The 25,370-nt window shown below is 48.7% G+C and overlaps 2 protein-coding genes and 1 long non-coding RNA gene across 13 annotated transcripts in view; 2 read left to right on the plus strand and 1 right to left on the minus strand.

Annotated features, from left to right (window-relative positions):
• Positions 1 to 386: 386 nt before the first annotated feature.
• On the plus strand, positions 387 to 5,338 carry FBXL15 (F-box and leucine rich repeat protein 15). Its single transcript, XM_040563910.1, has 3 exons — positions 387 to 679; positions 1,602 to 2,104; positions 2,457 to 5,338. The coding sequence occupies exons 1-3, from the start codon at positions 500 to 502 to the stop codon at positions 2,644 to 2,646; spliced, it is 873 nt and encodes a 290-aa protein (XP_040419844.1). The 5' UTR covers positions 387 to 499; the 3' UTR covers positions 2,647 to 5,338.
• CUEDC2 (CUE domain containing 2) lies at positions 3,623 to 16,350 on the minus strand. Of its 10 annotated transcripts, none has more exons than XM_040563905.1 (10): positions 16,168 to 16,350; positions 15,453 to 15,577; positions 10,466 to 10,559; positions 9,517 to 9,660; positions 9,129 to 9,190; positions 7,800 to 7,933; positions 6,581 to 6,751; positions 6,173 to 6,234; positions 4,551 to 4,611; positions 3,623 to 4,142 (listed from the first exon to the last, which is right to left on the minus strand). In XM_040563905.1, exons 3-10 carry the CDS (start codon positions 10,537 to 10,539, stop codon positions 3,996 to 3,998), a joined length of 855 nt encoding a protein of 284 aa, XP_040419839.1. In that variant the 5' UTR covers positions 10,540 to 10,559; positions 15,453 to 15,577; positions 16,168 to 16,350; the 3' UTR covers positions 3,623 to 3,995. The 10 variants fall into 10 exon arrangements, with proteins under 10 accessions (XP_040419839.1, XP_040419837.1, XP_040419838.1 ...); XM_040563903.1 differs by having other exon boundaries at positions 9,105 to 9,190; XM_040563904.1 differs by adding an exon at positions 13,096 to 13,226 and having other exon boundaries at positions 3,623 to 4,611; positions 16,168 to 16,319.
• A 165-nt stretch (positions 16,351 to 16,515) lies between these two features.
• LOC121073171 overlaps positions 16,516 to 25,370 on the plus strand; it is a 103,260-nt gene continuing 94,405 nt past the window's right edge. For both annotated transcript variants that reach the window (XR_005821533.1, XR_005821534.1), the window contains exons 1-2: positions 16,516 to 17,429; positions 19,401 to 19,497. This is a non-coding gene — a long non-coding RNA (uncharacterized LOC121073171). The remainder of the gene's footprint in view (positions 17,430 to 19,400; positions 19,498 to 25,370) is intronic.

Raw genomic sequence — 25,370 nt, forward strand, 5'->3', positions numbered from 1 at the left:
GGCTCCGCCGGGCGTACGGCTGTGCCTCAGCACGTCCCCTGCGGCGCGGGGACGGCAGCTAGCGCCGTGCGGGCCTGCGGCCAGCCGCTGCGCAGCAAAACGGAAACTCTGAGCGCTTCGCGGCTGGAAACCGCCCGCAGCTCCTAGTGCGCACGGACCAAGCGCCGCGACCAGACCCCGCGGCTCGCACCCCGCTACCGCCCCGCAGGCGGGGAGCCGCCCCCCCCCCCCCCCCCCCCCGGGGCAGCTCGGCGCCTCGGGCTGCCCGGTGCTGAACGGACAGCGCCGCGCGGCGCGCGTGCGCGGGGCCGCCCGCCTCCTGGCGGCCTCCGCCTCCCCGCGGTGGGCGGGGCCTGGCGGGGCAACGGCGCGGGCCGCGCCCCCGCCGTGACGTCACTGCGGCGCCGGCAGCGGAGCCGGAGGTGCCGGGCGGGTCCCGGTCCCGGCGGGTCCCGGCGTTGCCGAGCGCTCCCCGCTGCGTCCCGGCCGCCCGCCCGCCATGAGCGCCGGCCGTGCCGAGGGCGGGCTGCTGGCCCTGCCCTGGGAGGACGTCCTGGTGCCGCACGTCCTCCGCCACCTGCCGCTGCGGCAGCTGCTGAGCCTGCGGAGGGTGAGCAGGGCCTTCCGCGAGCTCGTCCGCCTCTACCTGGCCAACATGCGCCGCTTCGACTCCGCGCAGGTACCGGGGGGGCGCGGGGAGGGGCCGGGGCTAGTGGCCGGGGGGCCGGGGCTAGTGGCCGGGGGGCCGGGGCTAGTGGCCGGGGAGCCGGGGCTAGTGGCCGGGGGGCCGGGGCTAGTGGCCGGGGAGCCGGGGCTAGTGGCCGGGGGGCCGGGGCTAGTGGCCGGGGGGCCGGGGCTAGTGGCCGGGGGGCCGGGGCTAGTGGCCGGGGGGCCGGGGCTAGTGGCCGGGGGGCCGGGGCGAGTGGCCGGGGGGCCGGGGCTAGTGGCCGGGGGGCCGGGGCTAGTGGCCGGGGGGCCGGGGCTAGTGGCCGGGGGGCCGGGGCTAGTGGCCCCGTGTCTGGCTGGCCATACGGGCTCGGGGAGGAGAGGCGGTGATTCAGGGCCCAGAAATGCCACCCTCCTTAGCAGGAGGCTCCCGGGAGCAGGGAGCCTGCGAGCTCCACCTCGCCATTACGGGGCAGCGGCTCGCGGAAGCAAGCTGGCGTTAGGGAGGGTGGCACGGCCTGGTGGTGGTCCTCGCCAGGGGTTGTGCAATGGGTGGGCCTGGTGGGATGGGGAGAGCGTGCGCGGGTCCTGGGGAGGGCTGCCTAGGGACTGGAAAGGCAGCGGTGTCTTTAAACACCCAGGGTGGTCTGGCACAGAGTTGTTGGAGAGCAGGGACGTGCGGAGCTCATTGCAAGTATATAAATGCAGGGACGAGGAAAGGAGTGGAGAGCATCTTGTGGCAGTAGTCCTGGTGCTGTGTGGAGGAGAGCTGGGACAGCGGGGCTTGCCCTGGGATTGGAAAGGGGGCTTTGGTCACCTCTGTGCCACCGTGGAAAAGAGGAAGGGAGCGGGTCTCTGGGAGCTCAGCATCAGGCTGAGCCGGGCTGCTTTGGGCACCTGGGGGATGCCTCGTTATTCCTGTGTTCCCCTTGCAGATCGGACCTGCCGTCCCCAGAGCCGCTTTCCTTACCCTGCTGAAGGACAACAAGGTGCTGCAGCAGCTGGCGCTCCAGAGCTGCTCCGACTGGCTGACGGACAGGGAGCTGCTGCCGGTCATCAGGCAGAACCACCACCTGCACCACATCCAGCTGAAGGGCTGCGCCCAGCTCAGCTGCCACGCGCTGATAGCCATCTCGCTGAGCTGCCCCAACCTGCGGCGGCTCTCCCTGGCTCACTGCGAGTGGGTGGACAGCCTGTCCCTGCGCAGCCTGGCCGACCACTGCAAGGCGCTGGAGGCCGTGGACCTGACGGCCTGCCGGCAGCTGAAGGACGAGGCCATCTGCTACCTGGTGCAGAAGTGCAGCAGGCTCAAGTCTCTGTCGCTGGCTGTCAATGCCAACGTGGGCGACGTGGCTGTGGAGGAGACCGCCAAGTGCTGCCCAGAGCTGGAGCACCTGGACCTCACCGGGTGTCTGAGAGTCAAGAATGACTCCATCAGGTATTGAGCAACGGTGGGAGCTGGGTGGGGAAGGCAGGTGGCTGGGGTGGGGGGAAGAGACCTGGGAAGCCAGATTGCTTCATGCCGAGAGCAATTAGAGTGCAATTTGGGGAAGAAGCCACTAGCAAGCTATTCAGGAGTGGTGATATGTGCTGCTAAAAGCAAATTCCCTGGCACGTCATAGAGAGTAGCTCGGGGATCTGACCGTGTCGCCTGAGTTTCTCTCAGACTGCCACGGCGCTGTTCCTAAAGGATGGCGCGCGTGTGGCACTGGGAGCAGAGGAGAGGGTGAGCTGGGAATTGTGCTTTCAGGAGTCCTGGCCTGCAACCTGCATGTGCTCTTTCTTGGCAGGGTCCTGGCTGAGTACTGTCCCAAGCTGCGCTCGCTTAAGGTGAAGCACTGCCACAACGTGGCTGAGTCCAGCCTGAGCGTCCTCCGAAGCCGCGGAGTAGAGCTGGATGTGGAGCCTCTGCCGCAGACGGCTCTCGTTCTCCTGCAGGACATGGCTGGCTTTGCCCCTTTCATTAACCTCCAGATCTAGGACTGCTGGGGAGGGGGGACCAACACCTCGCTGGGATCCCCGGAGGATGCCGGAGCCGGGTGCTGCTGTGACATGCAGAGGGAGAGGTTGGTCCTGTTGGTGCGGCTGGCCCAAGAGGGGCTCACTCTTGTCTCTGGGGCTGTTTAACAGCCACTGCGTGTTTGTGAGTGAGCTCTGTTGGTGCCTCCTGGGAAAGTAACTCCCTCTGCAGCGGTGTGGAGAGTGAGGGACTTGTGGGAACACCATGGTGCTGAACAGGCCTTGGCTAGACCAGCTAATAGTCAGGATTTATTTTTTTGTTGTATTTTAAATCTCCAAGTGGCAGCTGTCCAGAGAGCAGGGGAGTTTGGGGACTGTGGACTGCTGTCCCCTGGGGTGGGTGTGCAGGGCATGCCAGCAGAGCCGTTGAGACCAAATCAGGCCAGCTGGAGCAGAATGGAGAAAAGCTGCCAGTTCTCCTCTTGGGAGAGGGTGGGCCCCTCTGAGCTCTGGGAGGAGGACAGTGCGAGCCCAGCTCCAGCCTGTAGCCCCAGCTAGCGTGGCACCAAAGGCCTGGTGTGGCGCAGCGTGGCAACGTGTGCGTGCAGACCTAGCTCCTTGCCACGGGGCACTGGATTAGGCGAGCGCAAGGCAGTTGTTTCCCAGAGGAACACACTCCTAAACGCGATTTCACTAGAGGAAGAGCACCAAACCTAGCTGTGCTCTCACTGAGAGCAGTTGGTCATCACCGTTTGTTTCTTCCAGATTCTGAATTATGTTTCAGTAGTGCCCCAGCCTGCTTCTACATCCTGCTCCATGTTGTGTGGCTGTAGTTTTGACATTCAACAGTGGAGAGAAATGGGAGGGGCCCTGGCCATACTGTCAGCTGGAGTTTGAGCGCTGCAGGTTGTCTTGGCAGGGAGAGCCCAGTTCCTGTCTTTTGCCCCAGAAGGGATTAGAGGCACTGTCTGTAAAGCACGTGCAGCTGAACTACACACCAATTCACATCATCTTTATTGACACTTGCACTCTAAGCAACAGTGCACACAGACTTCTAAAAAGCTTGCTGCAAAACCACAAGCCACGTCTTAGATCTAAGAACGTCCCATGCAAGGAATAGCAGAGAATGCCCAGGCCCCCGCTAGCTGCTGTGGTGTGCCCCTGGGGGCAGAAGGACAGCTACCCACAGAGAGGCTTGTCCTTGTCAGCTGGGTTAGTTCAGGAAGCTGAAAGCAGTGTCCTGGCTCCCAGGTTAGTTCCAGTTAGTGGTGGGTGGGGTGAAGGAGTCCCCTCTCATCCCTAGTGCCACGTGTCCTTCCTCCCACGCCTGGCCAGCGAGGTGGAGGCTGAAGAGCAGGAGGACCTGGCTGTCAGTGGAACTTGTACTTCCTGGCTGGTTTGAGGCTGATGTAAGTTTTCTTCATCTCCTCGCTCTCTGGCTTCTTGATGTCTTTGTACCTCTCTCCCTTTGTGCTCACCACCTGGTTATCGATATAGCGGATCAGCTTCTTGGGAGCCTGGAGAGGAAAGACAAACACCAAGTGGAGGCTGCTGGGGAAAGGGAAGGGACAAGCATAAGGAGAGCTGTGTTTGGGGGTGGAGGAACAGCAAGGCTAGGCTGGGATAAGTTACCTGTCCTTTCTGTTGGGAATCTTGGCTAAAAAGGCAAACAAAGCTGTTGGACAGGGGGGAGGGAGGGGTGGCAGAGCAGGAACCATGCTAGTCAGTGGTAGGTACTGACAGACCCTGCAGCGGCTAAACTAACCTTCTCTTTTGTAAACTAACCTTTCCTTTCGCTCTCTAGTGGCTCTGTGAATGTTCCTGCCTTGGGACTGCCTCTGCTCTTTGGACTCGCGGCCTGCTTTTTTAACCTTGTAGCCAAAGGCATTCAAACTCTTGGTGAGCTGGAACCGCTCTTTTCTCACCTCTTTTGGTGGAGCTGGCCGATGTGTTTTCTGATCTTCTGCACTATCAACCATCATGTATCTGAAACACAAGAAGCATTTGGTGAATGCTGCAATGTGCATTGCCTAGGGCTATTCACAACCTACGTCTCTTTTTCCCTGGCTGGTCTGTGGCTGTGCAGTGTGTCCTACTTGCCTAGATTGCAGCAAGGAGTGCTTAAGGTTCCCCTTTGGATGAAATGGGCAAGAAGTGTGTCATCGTTCTGGTGGGAATCCAGCAGGATTCTCCTGGAGTAGCATCCTTGGCCCTAAGTGAATGGTATCAAAAGCTCAGGCTGTTGAGAATGCAGATAATCCCTGTAAAACGGAGAGGTGCTGAGGTCTGGCATGCTCTGCCATTGGGGTAGCTTTGCTCCTTTTCAGTCTGAGTGATGGCAGCCAAAGGAGATGAGGTAAAATCAAAAGGTCAAACTGGCTGCTTCTGCCCTGAAGAGATGGTGTGCCTTTCACGCTATGTAGTACTTGACTAGGAAACTAATTTGAGCTGGAAGCAACTTTGTAAAAGCATCACCTCTTTCCCTGTTTAATTGAAACATCAGGGCCCACGCGTTCACTTGCTGTACTGCTGAGGTACTGGAGCTGGTGTCATAGGTGGGCAGCACAGCTGACCATGCCTTCTCCCTCAGTAGTTAGCACAGTTGTTCCCATGTATCTTCAGCTATGGTGATCTGCTCTCTGTACCTGTGCTTGAACGATGTTTAAAGTACAGGATGTTGCCAAAACGTCATTAAAGTGAAGTTACTAGAAATGTAACTATCAGCTGGTGTTTTGTTTGTTTTTTTCTGTTCCCTTGCATTTGACTCTGAAGCAAGCCTGCACAGGAGACCGGCAAGGACAGGGACTGTTACTTCTGTCTGGATGCTATTCTGCCTTGCTTTATCTTCCCTAGACCATCAGTTGTTTGTTCCCTCACTGATAAGGATGTAAAGTGGTGGAAAAGATTGATGGATAGACTGGCCGGATAGATATGTGGAAACTGCATGCCCACAGAAGGATACTCATGAAAGCCAAGATCTTTAAGTGGATCGATTAAACCATACTGTGGGTTCTCTATTGAGAATAAAATGCTTTTGGAAATGAATAAAGGTAAACCAATCTAAAGCCACTTTCATTCCCCAGAAGTCTTTAGGGAGCCTTTGGAGTGGTTTCTTTAAATGCATTGAATTCACACCTTCAGCAACTGAGATTTGATCTTCCCAGTGTTGCTGTACAGTCTCTTAAAGATATCTTTAGACTTGTTTGGACTGTCTCCAAGGATGGAGGCATGAATGAGCTGCTGTAGTTCTACAAGGCACCATGCGTTACCTGAGCTGCGGCCTGATGTTTGTGCCTTGAACCTTTAACTGCGGCCTCAGCTGACAATTCTGTGATTCACAGTATACCTGTAGGAGGCTGAAACCTCACACACAGCCAGTGCTGTGACCCAGCCGATGGAGGTAACCTGTTTGTGTGCCAGGGCTCTAAAAGAAACCCCAACCTCTTTTCCCAGCCAAAGGTTATACTTGTGCTTAGATCTTTCAGCTACATGTGAATCAGCTATCTCCTCTATTGTGAGCAGAATATGGGGTTCTTTGCGTACTTACTTCTGTAAGATAACCTGCTTCAGTTCCTCATGGTTGGGTGCTCTGCGGGGCCGTGCCAGTTCCTGGGAGGAGACAAAGCAGGTGTGTAAGTATCAGAACACATAGGCTGCACAGCTGCCCTGCTAGCTCAGCCGAGTCCAGCTGCTGATGCAGTACTCCCAGCCTGTGGGGGAAGCGGGGTGCCTCACGCAGCTCCGTGGTGCTGGCTGGGTGTGGGCACAGCCTGTACTTGGAGAGCTGAGGGAGGGAGCGAGGGGTGTTTTGGGTGATTTTCCCAGTTCATTGCTGGGAGCGTGGAAAGTTCCTGCAGTCAAAGCTTCCATTCATGGTAGGCAGCTGGGATACCTGTCTGTATCTGAGCTCTGCACAGCTCTCTGGCTCAGTGCTGCCCAGCTCAGAGTACATTACCTTCATGCTTGCACCTGCTGTGCCAATTTCCACCTTCTCTTCCACAATTAACTGCACTGCCTCCTCCAAGTTCCCCAGGGCCATGGCTAGTGCCTTCTCTGCCTGGCTGACGGTACAGGCAGGGAACATCTCCAGTAGCAGCTCCGTGCCATCCTTCAAGTCATCGCCTTCCTAGTTGGAGCAAGAGAGACAAAGAGCTCTGATTTTTGCATTAAGTCCGAAAATTCAATTTGCCTTTAGCTGAAGGCTCTCTCTCATTACAAGGGCGACTGTAAATCCCATTCCTGAAGCTAAAAGGGAATTGTATCTGCAAGGACAAAGCATCCCTTAATCTCTTCTCTACTTCAGCCTTTAAAATAGGATTTCTGTCCCCTCACCTGTGTAGCCCTGCTATTTATCCCCTTAGGAGTGAACTTCCTGGGCACTGTGGTTCAAATGCTTGAATTCCTCCCCTTCTGAGGTTATGTGCCCTTTGATCGGAAAGGAACGATACTCCTAAGCATGGGGACCTGCGGCTACACCAGAAGGAAGCACAGCAGCAGCATTTCCTAGAAGGCTGTGGACACAGAAGGACTGAACTGCCGAGCAGTAAGACATCAGTACTGGAGAAACAGCAAGCAGAGCTTTGGGGTAAGGAGGTAGGGGGGCCTACTAAGCACCGCAATGCTTGCAGCATGGGGCACACTGACTCGAGCTGCTGGTTCAAGACTGCCGTGCCAATGACTCTGTGGTTCAGCTCAGCATGTACACAGCACGGGTCACTGAGGGTGGGACCGGTGTCTTCAGGACTGACACACAGGTGTGACCACTGGATACTGCATCACAGCCCGGGAGTGATCAGGCTCGAACTGTCGACTGAGGTGAGTGGAATGGGGTGAAGTGGGGTGGAGCCTGGCTAGTGCTGTAGAGCCATCCTTACTGCACTGCTGTAGGATCTTGGAGAGCCCTGGGACAAGCTCTCTCTTGCCCTACTACCTCAGGACGGGGAAGGATGAGCCAGAGTGATGGCTCATGCTCTTCTGGCAGCACTTAATTTTCTTGTTGTGCTTACTGACGCAGTCTTGCTCAGGCCATACAATGGGGGAGATCACAGGCATCAACGACGCTGTGTCACAGCCTATGCTGTGCTTCCTGTCGGAGCCAGAAAATGACCTAGGTGGTGCTGGCAGCCTAGTGCTAGGTGACGCTGTCACCCTGCTCCTCTGTGGCATGGACATACCTGGGCCTCGGCTCCGTCTGTTGGAGTGCACAGCCTTTCCCCATTGCAGGCTCCGGCTCCGGGCTCCTGGCCCTTGGTCAGGTCTTCAGAGGGTGCTTCACTCCTGGCTTCTGCAGCCTTTTGGCCAGGTTTTTCTTAAAGACACAGTGGTATCTACTGAGCAACAGCCCCACAGAGGCCAGAGCTCTGTGCTTTCTGTTAGCATTAGATTGCTAGTACATCATCTGCCAAAGTAAATCCCTTCTTAAGTGACAAGACTGGAAACCACTACTGTTCCTCCTGCTTTCACTGAACTAAGGCGTCACTTTGATTTTAAATTTAGGAATACACAATGGTGGTTCCAGCCTATGTGTGACCCAGTGCATCCTGTGGTCAGCTTACTCTGATGCATCTCTTTTTACAGGTTCATTCTGTGTCTCTGAAAGGAGAATCATTTCACCTCTGTTCTATCCTGTCTAAAGCTGGGATGGTGCTCTCCTTCCACACGCAGGCTATATCAGGATCCTCAAAGGGTAGGATGCGGGGCAGCAGAGCAGTAGGTTTTGTCAAGTTCAAGAAAGCAGCAAGCGAGATAAAAGGATTGTCTGTTCTACACGGTGTAGCCTTCTGGCTCCCGGTAAGACAGCAGTGATGTTTTTAGATAGGCAAAAACCAATCTGTTATGTATGGTTTAATATCCAGGCACTTTACCCATCTGCTCTCTAATGGGAGCTACCTTTGGGGCTGGTTAATATAGCTATCCAGCTGATCTGTGACCACTGAGATTAGAAAGCACTTACTGTGATAGTCTTCTGCAGTCCTGCATAACAGAGGCCAGAGAGCACATCGCAGCTGATTCTGCATCTGTGCCAGGGGTCGTGGGTGAATGGGAAGTGAGCTCTGAGTGTGCTCAAAGTCTATACTCTATTTCGCGATGCACCTGACATGGGCTGCCCAGCAGTACTATCCGTTAGTTGGATGGCTATCAGAGGAGGCAGAAATCCCACTTTCAGAATTAACCTACAGCAGAATTTCAGCAAACAGCCCTATATCTGCTATGACTTTCTTTTTACTCTGGATTTTATCTCAACAGAGGTGTTTAGAGATCTGGTCAAGTGTTTTTCACCCCAGCCTCTTGGACAGCACTCCGTATGACTCAAGCCTCCCATGTGTTTATATCAAAAACCTGGCTAAACATTACAAAAAAAATTGTCAACCAATTCAGGCTAGCCTATGAGAGCCTAAATTTTGGAAACAAGATTATTTTATGCTCTGACATTGCTCAACTCCAAACACTAAGACTGAAAATGTGCAGAATATACTTGCTTGTGCTGAAACTGTGTAACTCACCTTTGTTGCGTGCTTCACCAAGCCTTTCTGAGAGAGAGAACATCATTTCACAGACATCCCCACTGCAAGAGACAGAAGCTGCATAATTAGTGTGAGGGAAAAAAAGCACTAGCCTATCCTTCTTGACTACCTCTTTATAGAAAGACAAGGTTTGATGGGAAGCCCAATAAACAAAACTGGCATTTAAGACAGCCAAGGGCCTAGCTTGCAAACTATACTGGGATTAGCATTTATGTATTCAGGCAATGCCTGTCTTAATCATCGTGGCACAGGTTTGGTACTAACACCTCCCCATCTGGGTACAACAAAAGAATTCATGTCATTGAGCTGGTTGGGTCCAGACACCCATTGCGTGGCATGCACATCCAAAGCAGCAGCACTCACGTACCTGGGGATCTCTGCAAAGCCAGGAATGTAAGCCTCCATCATTTCTATGAAGGTGTCCATGTCAAAGGTCTCCTCAGAGGACTCTGGTGAGCCCAGCTCTTCCAGGACACCCGTGATGTAAGAAAAGAAAACATCATCCATCCCACTGGAGACAGAGAGAACATAGGACATGGAAGCAGGGTCAACAGGGCTATTTTTTCTCTTTCTTTCCACGCTGTCTAACCTTGTGTCTTTCTAATACAGCAGTAGGAGTACCTACGTGGGGTGTATCTTATCGTATGGGCAAAGCCAAGCAGCTGCTCGGTAGTCGAGTGGGAAGCAGTTACGGATAAATACAGAACATACTGTGTGCTGTCCTTTTTCCTAGGCAGCGCTGAATGAAAGCCACAGCACCTGTCTAGAACTACCCAAAACATTCCAAGTGCTCAAACTCTGACTTTTCTGTGTTGACTGCTGTTCTAGGTGATCTCATTATATTTTGTCAAGTTGCGATTTCTGTGGGATGCAGCATTCTCTGCTTGCTGCCCCACACTTACGTTACTGCTGCCACTGGCTGCAAAACCAGCTGCTATGCTCTAGCCTCAAGGTGGCTGTATCTCTGCGTGCAGGCAGAGTTCAGAACAGGGAGAGCCCTGACATAGCGGTGCGCTGCTCAGAAAGCCCTGTGGGATCACTGTGGATGAACGGGATTCCATATTCTTATGTGTATTATTGGACAAAAATTACTCCTCTTGGTCATCAAAGAAATGGCATTACTAGATTTCAATGCTGAAAGATGGTTGTTTAAGGATTTATACCAAAGCCTGTGCAAATTACCTGCATCCTGGATTTGACTTAAGGAAAAGCAATACAGCAAAGCTCTAATATTCCACTTGGAGTTCAGCATAATGTGCAGAAAGACAATTAATACAGAGTTCAAGCTAAAACAATGATATTGGACCTCACCATACCTGAGGTCTGCAGCAGGGATGTGGGACTGGATGAAACGTGTCAGTGTGTCTCGAATGATTCTTTCAAGCTCCATGTCTCTGTAAACCCTCTTCTCTGAAAAAGAGGAAGAAAAAGAAAACTCCATGTAATTTCAAAGGCACGTAGTCGATCAAAATATCACCAAGATCGAAAGGTAAGTATGGTATAGGCAAGTGTGCTCTTCCCATCAGACTAACTCATGAACTCCTCCAACACAGCTTGATATCCCTGGGTAACAGCAAAGACATCAGCAAAACCCAGCATTATGAGGATCCACTGGAAATACCAGCCCTAAGTAGCCCAGTCTCTTGGGCATCTCCTGCTCACGCTGATGCTGACAATACGCAGCTGTACCGTACATTTAAAAAGTTCCTTGCAGGAAGGAAAGCTGGAAATGCAGATGTGCCCAGCTGCAGGACCTCAGAGACACCTCCTGAGCAGGAACGCCGTGCGCTCCAGCGGGGAAGTGGTGGCTTGTGAGTGTGTGCGCTCACTGCAGGAAGGGGTGGACCTTTCATCGGCTAAGAGTATTCTCACTGATGCTCGGACTCAAAAATGAGTGGGAGTGGGAGGAAGGGTTACGTCTCTTGGAGAAAGGAAAACCTTGACTGGATTTCACAGGGAAATACCAAGCAGGGCACAGACAACTAGTCTGCCAGCCAAAATATCAAAGGTCTCCAGGTCAGGCACGGACTGCCAGTGGAATCCTGCCCAAACAGCAGCCTGTTGTGCTCAGTAAATGAGCCTTTCTGCAGACAATGCAGCTGCAACAAGGGGCACTTGATAACCCAAAGCTCTCAGGGGAGTTCTAAGAATCACAGAGCTCCCACAGAAGTAACAGCAGAGGGGGGCTGCCCATAGCCCTGCTTCAGCTATCAGTGGTGGGCCTGGACTCAATCTGGTGGAGAAAAGCCATTCCTCAACCATTCCTTCCCACTTGGGTCTACAAAGCTGTGGGGTGGGCAAACTCCTGGTGTAAGCATGGAGTTCTTCCTGAAGAAGAAAACCAGACCTGCGTATACAGAAATTGCCATGGTCATCGGCCAAAAAGCTTCCAGGCTGTGGAGGTCATCACGCTCCCCTCATTTCATGTAGAGCAGGACCTGACCAGGACCGTTTCACATAGACTTAGCAGAGCAGTCTTGTGGGTTGCTGTTCCCGTGGAATCAAAGTTTTAGCACTTCCTGAGATGAGACTTCCAGAGCTAGCAGGATAGAAACAAACCCACCCCATCATCCTCAGCACTGCTGATACGGGACCTATAAAGAACTAAAGCACAACAGCATTTTGACAGAGGTACCTGCAGTCTCGGGGCCCACTTGAGGTCTGCACTGCACTTGGCCACCACCGCAGGTCACCAGAGTACACATACACTCTTCTGTTCGTGGCTGGACAGAGCACACCCAAGCCAGCTAGACCTGCCTCCGGCTGTCACACTGAGGCTCTAGGGATTTGATACCGAGGGACAAAGCTGTGACACTGTCTTATGCAAAGATGCTCTGTTGGGTACGTGGCATCCCACTTTGCATCTCCCTGCATCTCTCCTCACAGCAGCTGGACAAAGTGAGACACATTGATAGAACTCCCAGTTTTCGCTGTGTTCAGACCTAAACACGGAAGCCATCTAATTACCTAAACTTTCCTGCAGCTAGTGGTGTCAGTACCAACCTTCCCACTGATACAGTTCCAGTAACTAACAAAGAAAGCAAGCCCTTCTTTACATTTACCTCTCATTTGGGGCCATAACTATGAGTTATCAGTGCCGTACCACTGTATGACCAACACACAGGTATTAAAACACAGCATGTGCAGGAACAGCTGGGGAAGGCATCATCGGAAAAGATTAGGTTTGCTGTTTCAGTTTTAAGCTGAAAAGTTACTTTACCTCCTGTAATTTCAGATAGAAAACTCCCATTTTACAGCATCAGAGAAAAACAACAGCCCAAACATTTTCAGGTAGGAGCTCTTCATGCAAAGAGCCCAAGCGAGCTCCTGTGCTGCTTTTTCCTTCAGTATCATGAGAATCCTTTGCTTGCTTTTATCAGTTTTGCAGGTGTCATAGCCTGCAAGTGTGGAAGCTGGCTGTGAAAACCACCCTGTGTAAAAACACCTTCCTGCTGCCCATTTGTTGGTTGTGTGTGTTTTTTACGTTCTCCAGTGGTGCGACAGAAACAAGTTTGTCTTTGCAACACACCAAGAAAAAAAGGTGAGCTTTGTTCTATCTTTCTCAGACACCAAAAAGCCAACGGTAAGATTTTGAATCTCACTCATGGCAAGAATACTGTCCTAAGCAGTGCGTTTTTTCCCACTTTTCAAGCTGAATCTGCAAACACTGGCAAGCACCAGGCCCCCTAAACTTATACTTGAACAAGTACAAGAAAAGTAATTTTCTTTTTACAGAAATGAGAGAAGGAAAATCAACATTTAGCAGTCAAAACATTCTTCCTACTGCCACTTCTATCAAGAATAATGCTTACTTCCTTCTTATTCAGTTTTCACAACTTCTTGGGAGCTGAAGTCTAAAAGATTTTGTCCATTTCCATGAAACAGGCCCATATTCTATAAGAGATACTGCATAGTAACCAATAACATTTCCTGACAACCCAATTACCTGAACAACAGAGCACAATTCACCATGTCAAAGGCACTTTTGTGAGGTCCATAAATTAGCTGCTGGTAATTTATTCTGATCAATAGAACAGGCAAAGTCACTCATCTCCTTAATCAAAGGCAAGTGTCAGACTGGGACAAGAGAAACAGGAAAAAATAATTCAGAAGTGGTACTGTAGAGGTGGCCAGTTACCAACTGGTCTCAAATCCATTCCCCAGCCTCTGACAACCATGAGAAATACCGGTTTGAAAGGCTTGAAAATACAAAGATACTTTCCTCCAGAGTTACTATGTTGTATCTGAATAAAAGCCATTTCCTCGTGTCTATGAGAAGAAGGCACCGAGTTCTAACTACTGTGTATAAATTCTCTCTGGCATCTCACACAAATCCATCCACCAGCACACTCAAGATTTAAGGTTTACATCCAGGGAAGCCACGCGGTCACCTTTAGCCTGCCTCTGAAGAAAGGAAACCCCTTAATGACAAAAGCAGCCTTACAATGAAGGACAGAAAGAGGCAAAGTGAGCAACTATTTTTTTCATGGTCCAGTCACCGTCCTTTACCTGGGGAACCCACCTCCGCTCTGATAAAACCACAGACACCAACCTTCTGAGAGACAAGCACACCTGCATTTGAACATTTATTGCTAGGAGGAGAGATTTTATTCTCTGGTAAATAAACTGTCCTTGCAAAACTTAACTTCTTGGGGATCTGTAACACACAATGGTCTCGGCCAAACGAGGCTTGTGGAAAGACAAATCCTCAGTGTCCTCTGGCCTTTCAGATTTGGTGGGTATTGAAAGAGGGAGCTGATTAAAAACCTGTGCACAAACATTTTTAAATGGATTCTTCAGGGAAGAAACTGATGTTGCTGCATGCTCCTCTCCACACATATCCAAGTTTAGAATTACATAACTCAGGACCCTAAAGCACCTTATGTAATATACCTTCAAATGCCACATTTTTTTTTCCAGTGGTGCAATAGTTAAGGGAGAGATTTACTAGAAAACCTTATCCTTTGTGCACAGTTTTGTGGAGGAGTGATTTACAACGCACTGCATGATCTAAAACCCAAAGGCAAGAGAAATTGCTTTCCCAAGAGTACAATTGTACTGAAAAGGTGCTATCATCATTTTAAACTTCCAGCCATAATTGCAGTGCGGATTTTAAGATCACTTCGGAAGTTGTCAGCTGACTCAAATACGTCTATGAAAGTCCTGCTGCATTTCTTGTCATTATAATGTGGGCATGGCTTATCATGCTGCACAGGATCTAACTTGTTTTTTCTAGTTACGCTATATTCAAGAAAAGTTGGCTTCTTTTTGTACAATGCATGTGAATCTGCCTTTCTTCAGAAAAAGGAGAAAAATCTGAAATGTTTGCATACGGCTAGATCATTTCTGAAGGCTCTTTCAGCTCAAATTTCTGTAATCATTCTTAAATGGTCAGTGGGATGTGATGGGTATGATTTATAGTGCCTTAGATTTTATATTAACAAGATAGACTTTAGGAGAACAATTTAGGAAAAGGTTTCTGAGCTGAGAGGAACTGCCATTTGGATGTATATCAACTTTTATGAGATCATAAATTTGCCTACCAAAGAGTTGAGGTTGCTGCAAGTGGAAGGAGATGCATGTTGTAGGCCTTGATTGTATGCCTTCAGAGCGGGCTAGAGAAAATTTAGGTAAAAATGATCAGGCTTTCTGGCTGAGGGATTGACTAAAACACCTTTACAAGGTTCTTTTAGCTCAAGTTCCAGTAATTACTCTTAAGCGAGTAAGTAATGGAACAGGGATGGTTCACTGTGCTCTCTCTGAACACTCGCTATGAGAAGGTACAAGGCACTTCTCAGGCAGCTGTATGCGTGCATGTGCTTGGGAAAGGATAGACCCCTGGGATACAAGGAGCTCTCGGTACAGCCTGTGACATACAAACTCAGAGGAAATCTCTGGTACATCCAAGCAAAAGTCAGACCTGCAGGAAAGACGGAGAGCTGTGGCTATATTCCACTGAACTGCTTTGCCTCCTGAAACTTTGCTGACTTAAAATAAAACTTCCCAGGCTGAATAACACCTTACAGTTTCAGTGTGCCCGTTTTTTGTTTTTCCTGCGAGTCCCTCAAAGAACTTCCATGGCATGGCTGCTATGGGAAAGCAGGCTGAGGTCTTGGAAAATATCAGCACGATTAACTGCTTTATGATATAGTGCTAAAATAAGGCTTTTGTTAATAACTTAGTCCCTTCCACTAAATTACAGTAATAGAAGACAGGAAAGCCAACGGCCGGAATTCTCCCTCCCCCGCGAGCCGTGTGGGGTGGCTGCACGTCAGTGGTGACACGCCGGCAGCGGGCCCTTACCTGAGCCGAAGCGGTGCCTGCGCGAGGCCCTCAGCCCACGGCCGGCGCTCACAAATCTCTCTGGTGCCTGCAGCGCCGACAGCCCATCCTACGGCTGCTTGGCCCAGGCCAGGAACCAGGGAGTCCTTTACGGGAAAGGAAAGCTCAATTAGCTTGACAGCGAAGAAAATATGTTTGTTCTTTGCGGATGGGTGTCTTTATGGTATCGTTCATGTCACTTGTGACTGCTTTCCCAAATGCAAAGGGTGGAGTTTTATCCTTCAGAATAAAACGTACTGTATACGGTTAACTTAAATGCAATATTAGGCTTGTCAGCCCTGAAACTCGCTGCCACCCTGGATTTTTTTCAACGTTTGTGATTTCTGCGGTAAGGCTTGCGACGGCCTCCGACCGCCGCCGGGGTATCACAGGAGCATGTGTGGCGGCAGGAGGGCCGTGCGGCGTGTTTCTGGCTGCTCTGACGCGGCACGGGACAGCCAGCGCCGCGCGTCCCTGCTGCTACCGCCGGGTGCTGCTGCCCCCGCCGCCCGCAGCCCCCTCACGGCCCGGGAGCCCCTCACGGCCCGGCCCCCCCCACGGAGGCCGCAGGGTCCCCGCGGGCCGGCCCCGGCCCCTCGCGGCCCCCACCCCCCCCCCGCGGCCCCGCCGCTCCCCCCCCCCCGCGCTGAGGGAGCGGCCGTTGGCGGGCGCGCGGCGCGGCCGTTGGCCGGGTCACCTGATAGCCCCGCGCGCCCCCGCCGCGGCCTCGCTCTCCCCCGCCGCAGGTCCCGCGCGGCGCGCTTGAACGCGTCACGTGGCCGCGGAGGGCGCCGCCGGCCATAGAGGCGGGCGGGCGTCAGGGTAGAGCGGCGGAGTGCTGGCACCGCTCCCCGCGCCGCCATCTTGGTTGAGGGCAGGAGCTGTGAAGGCGGCGGTGCGGCAGTTGGGCTAGGGCGGGTTCGCTGCCCGCCGAGTTTTGGGGCGAAAACGGGACATTTTGGGTTGAAAACAAGACGTTTTGAGGTGAAAACAACATTTTGGAGTGAAAACAAGGCATTTTGTGGTGAAAAGACATTTTGTGGAGAAAAGGCATTTCGGGGTGAAAATGACATTTCGAGGTGAAAACAAAGCATTTTGGGGTGAAAACGACATTTTGGGGTGAAAACAAGGCTTTTTGAGCTGAAAGTGACATTTTGAGGTGAAAACAAGGCATTTTGAGGTGAAAACAAGGCATTTTGAGATAAAAAGACATTTTGAGGTGAAAACAAATTTTCAGTGAAAAGATGTTTTGTGGTAAAAACAAGAAGTTTTGGGGTGAAAACAAGGCATTTTGATGTGAAAATGACGTTTTGTGGTGAAAACAAGGCGTTTTGAGCTGAAAGCGACATTGTGAGGTGAAAACGACGTTTTGAGGTGAAAGCAAGACATTTTGGGTTAAAAACAACGCATTTTGTGGTGAAAACAAGAAATTTTCGGTGAAAAGATGTTTTGTGGTAAAAACAAGACATTTTGGGGTGAAAACGAGATATTTTGAGGTGAAAACAAGACATTTTGTGGTGAAAGCCAGGTGTTTTGAGGTGAAAACAAGACATTTTGAGGTGAAAAAAAAGACATTTTGTGTTGAAAAGAAGGTATTTTGAGGTGAAAACAAGGCGTTTTGAGGTGTTAGAGTCCTCCTGGCTCCTGGGGTGCTTCTTAGCTGTGGTTCCTGTCGTGTGGCAGCACCGCAGGGGGAATATTCCCCAACCTCCTGACCCTGCAGGAGTTGGTAGCCACGTCCAGCACCCCTCGCCACCGTTGGCTTCCAGAGAGTCCCCTGCTCCGTCCCACAGCTGCCAGGCTGCCTCTCGGCCTAGTGTTTGGAGGGCTTAGAAGACCGCTCTGTGTATGTTCAGGAGGCCTTATGCTGCTCCCGAGAAGGAGAGCAGGGCAGTGCGGCTGGACAGGAGCTCTGCTGCCTTTACCCTGCTCCTGCAGTCCCTCCCTGCTCCCAGCGAGGTGAGCCATGCTTCCATGTGCTTGCTGGTGCCCAAGTCTCAGAGGAGTAATTCCCTGATCCCAGTTGCTGCTCTGTCATAAAAATCCCGGAGCAGCAAGGCATGGTTGTTCTCTGACTCACGCTTCTCCGTATTACGTTGTTAAATACCAAACACATGAGCCCGGTTCTGCCTTTGGCTGTACCAGGAAAAATCCAGAGTAATGCCACTTGGGTGAGGGACATTATTCCACACCCACTCCAGCGTCATTAGGAGCAGAATCTGTTCCCATTATTTATTTCTCTTTAAATACATACACAGGTCTCCCTTGATGTTGTACCAGTATGAATTTTCACTGTCTTTGAATTCTGCTTTTGGCTGCGCTTATCACGCATTAACTGAAGCTCATCAACTATACTGCGCTGCCATTCCCATGTTCTGTGATTTTTATCTCGTTTTGGGAATTGATTTGAAAATCACTCAAACCTCAGATTTGTAGGATCAGTTTTAACTTGTGTGACCTGATTGTGTAAAGGACATGCCGAAAACGTAGATGCCTCTAGGGCAGGTACGCGGTGGAAACTGCATTACAGCACACTGAAGTGGAAGGGGGATTTCTGAAGACAATGAAGTAGCGCACGTAAAGCCCCTACAGATTAACAGCCTTTAAAGCTAAGATAAACAGTTGCAGTTATCTTGTCTGACCTAACTTCCTGGAGTTAATTCTTGACTGAATTAGAACAGGACTTCCTGAACTAATTTATGGTTACGGTGGCATAGGAGGTTCTAACAGCTTTAACACAGGTGATCTGTGGCATCCTATTCATCAGCAGAATTTAAGGATTCATTTGCTTTGGGTCACTCTGCTTTGTAGTTTTCTTGTCTTGTTTGGAATTGTAGTAGTGGTACTGCGGACAGTGGAACAAATTTAGCTTCTAATAGCTCCCTAATTTAAAGCTAAATTCAGAGATTTTTTGACCTAGAACTCAATAAAGACTCCACAGGGATTCCCTATACAAACACACAAAACACAGCCTTTGTAGAGGGTCCAGGCGGAAGGGAGCAGCAGTGCAGGATATTGTTCTCAAAGAGCCCTTCTGCTCGTCAGTCACAGGCTACTGCAAACCAGGCAGGTTAACATACCGCCTAATTATTTGATGGGATTCATATTCTTTCACAAATGCGATGAATAATGCACGTGCGTTGAATCAGGCCAGAGGAAAACTATTCCTTCTTCAGCTTATTATTAACTCCTTGTTGTATAACGTACTTGAAATCGGTTGGTTCTGTGGTATTTTAATGTGTGTGTGGGTGGTATATATATGTGAATAATTTTAACTGTAACACATGACTCTCTTTGATATTTGACTTGAAACTAGAGAACATAAATGTATTCTATCCACCTGTTTTTGCCCCTGCTTAATACTGACATGTCCACTGCAGTGGGTATTCTGCATTTTTTTGTGTACTGTAGGTTTGAAACGCACCACTGGTGGGGCTTAATCTGAAGAAAGGAGCTCATTCTTGGGGAGGGATGTGTTTTTTGATATTGTGGCTTTATTTCTCTCCCTCTCTCTCTCTCTCTCTCTCTCTCTTTTTTTTTTTTTAGTTAATCCCATCACATGTTCATATGTGTCCTTGAGACCGCTGAAAATATTTTCTCTTCCCCTTGGTAGGCCTACAATATCGGTGCATAGCTTTATGTTTTGTCCACTGCTTTTATTCTTACTAAAACAAAATGCATTTTAATTGTGATCTATCTTCAGTCTTCTACAGGGGCCCCTATACGTAGAAAGAGTGTATTTTGAGAACAAAAAGTCTTTCTTTTTTTTTTAAATATATTCAGCAAACAGTGTTCATTCTTACAGTGTTACAGAAATTTAAACAATCTTAAGTGTGGAAAACTTATGCGCACCCCTTTGAAAACGCACACCTTGCCCCAATTTCTGCTGCAACCAAAGGAGACTCCAACTCTCCAATTCCAATTTTGCAGGCACTTCGCAGAATTGCTTTTTTTCCACGATAATGAGCAAGAATGGGGTCCTGGAGCCCTCTGGTGGATGTCCTGCAGAAGACAGGTAGCTGAAAGCGTAAGTAAATGAACTTTGAAAATGCTGTTGCCATTTTCTCATCCTTATTTCTCAGCTGATTATAAATGTGCTTAATTTGAAATCCAAAAGGTGATTATTTCTGTCACTCCTGAGAAAACTCATGTCACAATTTCAGAGTCTCACAGGTGAATTAACCTGCACCTCAAGGATACAATCCGATTTAATCAAGACTTTTTGTCTTTACTCTTCCTTGGTAATAGGAAGTTCTATGCGAATATTTCCTTTTTTTGTCCCTGTTTGCCTTCTCTTACTTACTGCTACATGTACATTTATCACAATTACAGTGGTCTTGTAGTCAAATAACAGATGATTCTGAGTTTGTGACAAATTAATCTGTTTCATTCACAGGTACAAAAACTTTTATGATAGAGAATCGGGTGATTTATCTAAAAATAAATAGAAAAGTAAGTGAATAATAAGTAAATGAATAATTTGTCTGTCATCTTTCTGTCGGGGAGCTCATTGTGCTTTACATCTGTGTCTTATTTTATATACAGTAGGCTGGAACACAGAAAGATGACGTATTTCCAAAAATTTCAGTACGTGTCTGTGACAGATCTGGAAAGAAGAATTAGGAATTTAGGTTCCCTGACTCATCCTGTGCTAACAAGTTTGTTCCTTAGGATCATTTCTGAGGATGTGAAAAAACAAAGCAACTGGGGGACAAAGTCTTTTTTCAGTCTCTGGTTGTAACACGTTCAGCAAAGCTGGTCTATAAAGGGACCGGGGTGTGTGCCTTTTGCTGCTCCATTGATTTGGTCAGCTTTGAAGGAGCAGTAAGAAGATGATACTGAAAAGCCCTGAAGAGATGGAGGCTTTTGTTCTGCAGAAGGCCCTTGGTGCTGTTATATTGGATACTGATGTACTTAAACCAGTGAAAAAAGTAGTTCTAAAGTTGTTGGTGGTTAGAGCAAAAGTCAAACAAGAAATGCCCAGGTGAAAATGTCAGATGGTCCCACAGTTTGGAAGATCTTTTAGACTGCTAAATATTTGGATGTGGTGACCTGTGTGCCGATGCTGTAAGTGGTGTGCGCTCTACATCAGGCAGCTTTTTTGAGTTTCTCGTAGGTGTAGCTAGTCAGAGTTCAGTAATGGGCTGATTCTTAGTCATTGCATATGACTCTCACCGTGCAGGTTTTCTTTTTGGCAAGAAAATTGTAATGTAATGCCCTGTAATACAGGGCTTTCTTGGTAGCGTTGTTGTCTGGGACAACACTGTTACTGTTGTGTTGTTCTGAAGCAACTGACTTTGCAGCATCAAGACTGCTTTGACTCCTTGAATTTTATCTGTGAATGCAGGCCCTACTGCCACGAAGGACTTTCTGTCTCTAGGATGTTTCTTCTCAGCCATGTGCCAAGGTAGATAGTGGACACTTTGCCAGGCCAGGGACAAACTGGTTTAAATGTCATTTATTGAAAGCTCGTTGGTTTGCCATGTGTATTTTATATAAAATATTGACAGGACCTGTTCTGCTGCTGCTTTTATATGTGAAAGTAATTTTTGTGTTCTAATTTTTGTAGCAGCTAACTCAGCCAGAAACCAAATATGAAAGCTTTCCCTAATTTAGAGGAATTTTAAGAACTGGGAAATTTTAATACTTATCTAGCTGTATTTGAATGTGTCTCTGAATCTGCATAATAAATGCCTGATCTTTGCTGTTGGCAGAACTAAAATATGGAGAGCATCAGAATATGATTTAAGCACTCCGTCTTTCTCTAACTTCTTTTGTTCAGATGTCATGGGAAAAAAAATCTATTTCTGTACTGGAAAGAGCTTAGGACACTTAGGTTCTGATCCTCACCTTCCTCTGTCTTCGAGCATTATCTTCATTTTATAGATGGACAAGGTGAGGCTAGCAACACTTTACATTTTGTTAAAACGTTTTGAGGTCTGCTACTGAAAAGTGAATTCAAAAGCTTCAGACTTCCTGTATAATTATGTAGCTTTTCTTTTACTTATCCAACCGTTTCATCTCAGGCAGGCTGAAAAGAGAAAACACGCTCAGCTGGGATAATGTACCTGCCTGCAGAGCATTCTGATTAAATTATACACTATAAAATTATACTTGATTAAAAAAAAAATAGAAAAAAAGAAAAAAAAAAGGGTGCTGCCTTCAGGAGTTCCCTCAAGAGTTCCAGGCAATTTGCGTCTTTTGGTTTTGATGGCTGGCAGTTTTGGCCGAAATATTCCTAGCATGTAGGGAAAGGGCACAAGGTGCATCTGGTTCCTTGTCTTCTTTTGACGCCCTGCTCTTGGAGGGTTCTGCATTTTAGATTTGATTGGCACTTGAAAAACAAGTTTGAAAAAATAGTTTTAGGAGACAAAGTCATTCTAAGCAGCAGTGCGAAAAGCTGCAGTGTCTGAGAACAGATATAACCATTGAAGAAATACTTAGCAATTTCTTTCTGGTTCCTGTACGTGTTTATTAGTAAAAACACTACAACAGGTGTACAGTGGAGGATGAATGTTGTTACACAGAAGTTGCCATCTTCTAATGTGGACTGTGTAGGAATTAACCTCTTCATACATCACACCCTGGTGGACCAGAAGGATGAGTTTACTCCCTTTAAAATTTTACTGTACTCCTAACTACTCCCCGTGGAATCAGTTAATCCTGCAGTTGCTGAGAAAAGCACACAAACTTCCCTGAGGTAGCCCAGTTATTTTGCTTGTTGTCCGAAGCAGTCCTCCACCCTGGTTATTGGGCAGCAGGTGGGCAATTTGTGTGAGAACTGCTAGAGCTGAGGACAGCTGAGGGCTGTTGAAGAGCAGTGCAGCAGCTGAGCACTAGATGCCACTCTGAGGCCACAGTAGGAGCTTTGCAAGCCCGCTGCAAGAGCCATCCGGGTGGAGAAGGCCAGGACACTAGGTCCCAGAAAGCCCCGTGCGGGAGGGAGACAGGCCGTGCTCCTTGCATACCCCCCAGTGAGGCTAACAAACCAAACAGTGAGAAGGTGAATGAGGGGCTACCGGCTGGGGATTCAGCCCCCATGGGAGTCAGGGCCCGCAGCAGGTGCTTCAGATGGGAATTAAACTTCCAGAGTTAACGAATAATCTCCCAGCTTTTATGGCTTTGTGCACAGGTGTCCTCGCTTTCACCTATTAGCCAGATGGGCTCAGAAGGAAGGAGGAAGATCAAGGTGAAAGGGCATTTATAGCGCCCTGGGTGGAATTTTGTGAGAGCTTAAGTACGGTCTGAAGAGCTGTGGCTCTTATACTGTTTCTACTGGTACGGTCCCTCTGCAGGCAGGTCTGTAAAAGTATGTGATCAGTAGAAACATGGCTAACCTCCTCCTACACCAATCCCTGTGTGTCCTAAACATTGCAGTATTGTGCTGGGAACCAGACATCAGAACTGTCTATAATCTGACTTAGCTAATGGGCATGAGTCACAGACCTCAGCGTGAGACTTGTGTGGCTCACAAAATGCAGGAGTATCTGAATAAAGGTTTGGCTCGATGTCAAGATAACGGCTAGTTGTGGAGTTTGGATTTAGATCAAGACTGAAATGTGAACTGAAGTTTTGATGGGACAGCATTTTTTCTGGGAATTGAGTTTGTTTTACTGAACAGTTTGAAAGTGAATACTTCCTGTGAATGCCCCATACTATCCATCTTTTAAAACAATATTCTCTGTTCATACAACATAAGGTTAGCAGCATGAATGTGTTGCTTACAAGTACTGAAGAAGCTTCCCGAATTAGGGGTAGTGACAGCAGGCAAAGACTTTCTTGTCATTAACTGGGAGGTAAGTCGGAGTAGGCCCTTCACCTTCTGAACTGCTGAGCTCATGATGTTTCCGCCTAGACACCCAATGCTTTGTATGCGTGTGCGTATATGTATATATATGCTTTTATATAGAAGGATTTACCAATGCAACGTCAGAGTTTTGAGTTAACTGTGTAGCTTGTAGTCCTCTGCCTTGAAGAGGAGTACATGCTGATCAGGAGGAAACAGGAAGGGATAAATCTCAGTAAAAATCCTACTCATTGATGCGTATTATTTCTCTTTCAATTACTTGGTATTCCTACATTAGGAAAAGTGTGCAGTGCATTGCTGAGTGAGTTATGCTGGTCTCAAATAGCATGCTTACAGAGAAAATAAGATCTTTGCTGCTACTAGGTAGAGGAGTATTTTAAGGAAGGGTAGAGGCACGTATCTCAGAGCTGAATGTTTTGGGGTGCTGACTTCTGGGGACACTAGCACTGCATTGCTGGTCGGTGGTCCTGCTCAGCCCTCCCATCTGTGCTGTGACTGGATCCAGCCTTGTTACAGGAGATGTCTGTGTGTGGAATTTGACTTTAACAGAACTAAGTACTCAAAAAGAAATGCTCTTGGCAAAGTGCAAGTATAATGCCTCGTCTGACTGTTTTGTTCTCTGTATAAAGAATAAATACCTGTTACAGTTACTTGCAAAAGGAATTTCTGATTTAGCTCAGATGGTAGAGGATTGTCTTTTTGGTGCTGAAGTTTTTGTATTTGCTCCCTGCTGACCAGTTTAAACGTTTGTTGCGTGGGGGCCATAAACCTTACTAGTGAAACAGGCAGCATGGGCTAGAAATTCTGCACCACTTCAGTAGCCTGGCAAAATGATTCTAGTAAAAAAGCACCAGAAAGAAATATTCTGTCTCTCCTGCCAGCACCTACCTTCTGGAAAAGCTACATACCAGCAGAGTGATTGTTCAGCAATGTATGGAGGGCTCGTATGTGTTTTTTCCGTGTATCCATATGTGAATGTATATTGTCCTGCAGTTGTCTAACCCACCTGGGGTCCCCTATGTCTGTGAACTAAAGCCTGTGTAGTTATCTAACACAGGATGTTGGGTCAGTTTCTGTTTTCCCTAACCTGAATTTAAATGCAGAATGGACTACTTTGAAGTAGAGCATTCTTGGGTATTAAGGAAGGAGCTTGGTCTTTCGTATGTAAATTACCCTGCCATTGCACACACAATCTTTTATCCATGAAGCCACCCAAGTCCTAACCTGGAATTTCAAGGTTTTCTGTCGGCAACATCCATCTTCTGTGGCCCTCCTCACATTAGCATTGATCTACAGTGGAAATAGAGAACACGGCTGTGTTATTATATACCCAGCTGCAATTTCTGTTCCAGTGATTGAGTGTACATACAGAATTTTTGAAACATGGCCACTCTAACTTATTTTGTCTTGCTGTCAATAACATGGCACTTGTCCAAATTATGGATCAATATCAGCTGATCTTTTTATGTTAAACTGTAATGAAGTTGCCTCTCTTATTGGAGATGTGATCTTGCTTCAGGCAATGCTTTTAACTGAGAACTTTGGAATGGAAATGGGGGAGAGGGGAAAGAGAAGTGGGGGAAGGACATGGGGAGGAATGAGCAAAAGCTGGGAGGAGAATAGCAGCAGTGAAAGAGCTAGGAATGGAGGAAGAAGAAAATAGTAGGGACAGGATTATGGAGAGAACTGGCTTGTTAGGAGTTGTGGTACAGTGGGTAAGAGCTCTGCTCTTCTGTACTGTCAAAAGCCAGTGGTAGACACTGGGAGTGAAAACCTCTCTTGAAATCTCAGGCAATGCGTCCTTTAATTTTGTGGGTGCCTCACTTTGTTTCAAATAGTTGGTGAAATTCAATAATTTAAAGAACAGAGGAAAAAGGGATGAGGCAGGGAGTGGAGAATGAGAGATGTAAAAAGATCAGCCTGTCTTTCCCTTGCAAGGAAGCAGTACAGGATCAGCTCTGCAGTGGCTTTTCCAGGCTGGTATCTAGCTCTGAAGAGTTTTGGGGTATCTGTGCTGTGCACTAGCTGTAGCGCTGAGCAGGTGGGTGCCTCTCATTTCCTACTGCTGCACCTGCTTTTACTTCAACTCTGTT

This window comes from Cygnus olor, chromosome 7 (genome assembly GCF_009769625.2).
Source record: "Cygnus olor isolate bCygOlo1 chromosome 7, bCygOlo1.pri.v2, whole genome shotgun sequence".
Classification (NCBI taxonomy): Eukaryota; Metazoa; Chordata; class Aves; order Anseriformes; family Anatidae; genus Cygnus; species Cygnus olor.

Bases quoted from the DNA above. Each gene is read 5' to 3' on its own strand.
- FBXL15 (XM_040563910.1), top strand. From the start codon at position 500: ATGAGCGCCGGCCGTGCCGAGGGCGGGCTGCTGGCCCTGCCCTGGGAG. The intron at 680-1,601 runs GTACCGGGGGGG...TTCCCCTTGCAG, and splicing joins GCCGCTTCGACTCCGCGCAG to ATCGGACCTGCCGTCCCCAG. The intron at 2,105-2,456 runs GTATTGAGCAAC...CTTTCTTGGCAG, and splicing joins GTCAAGAATGACTCCATCAG to GGTCCTGGCTGAGTACTGTC.
- CUEDC2 (XM_040563907.1), bottom strand. From the start codon at position 10,539: ATGGAGCTTGAAAGAATCATTCGAGACACACTGACACGTTTCATCCAG. The intron at 9,661-10,465 runs GTATGGTGAGGT...CTCTGTCTCCAG, and splicing joins ATCCCTGCTGCAGACCTCAG to TGGGATGGATGATGTTTTCT. The intron at 9,191-9,516 runs GTACGTGAGTGC...TGTCTCTTGCAG, and splicing joins GGCTTTGCAGAGATCCCCAG to TGGGGATGTCTGTGAAATGA.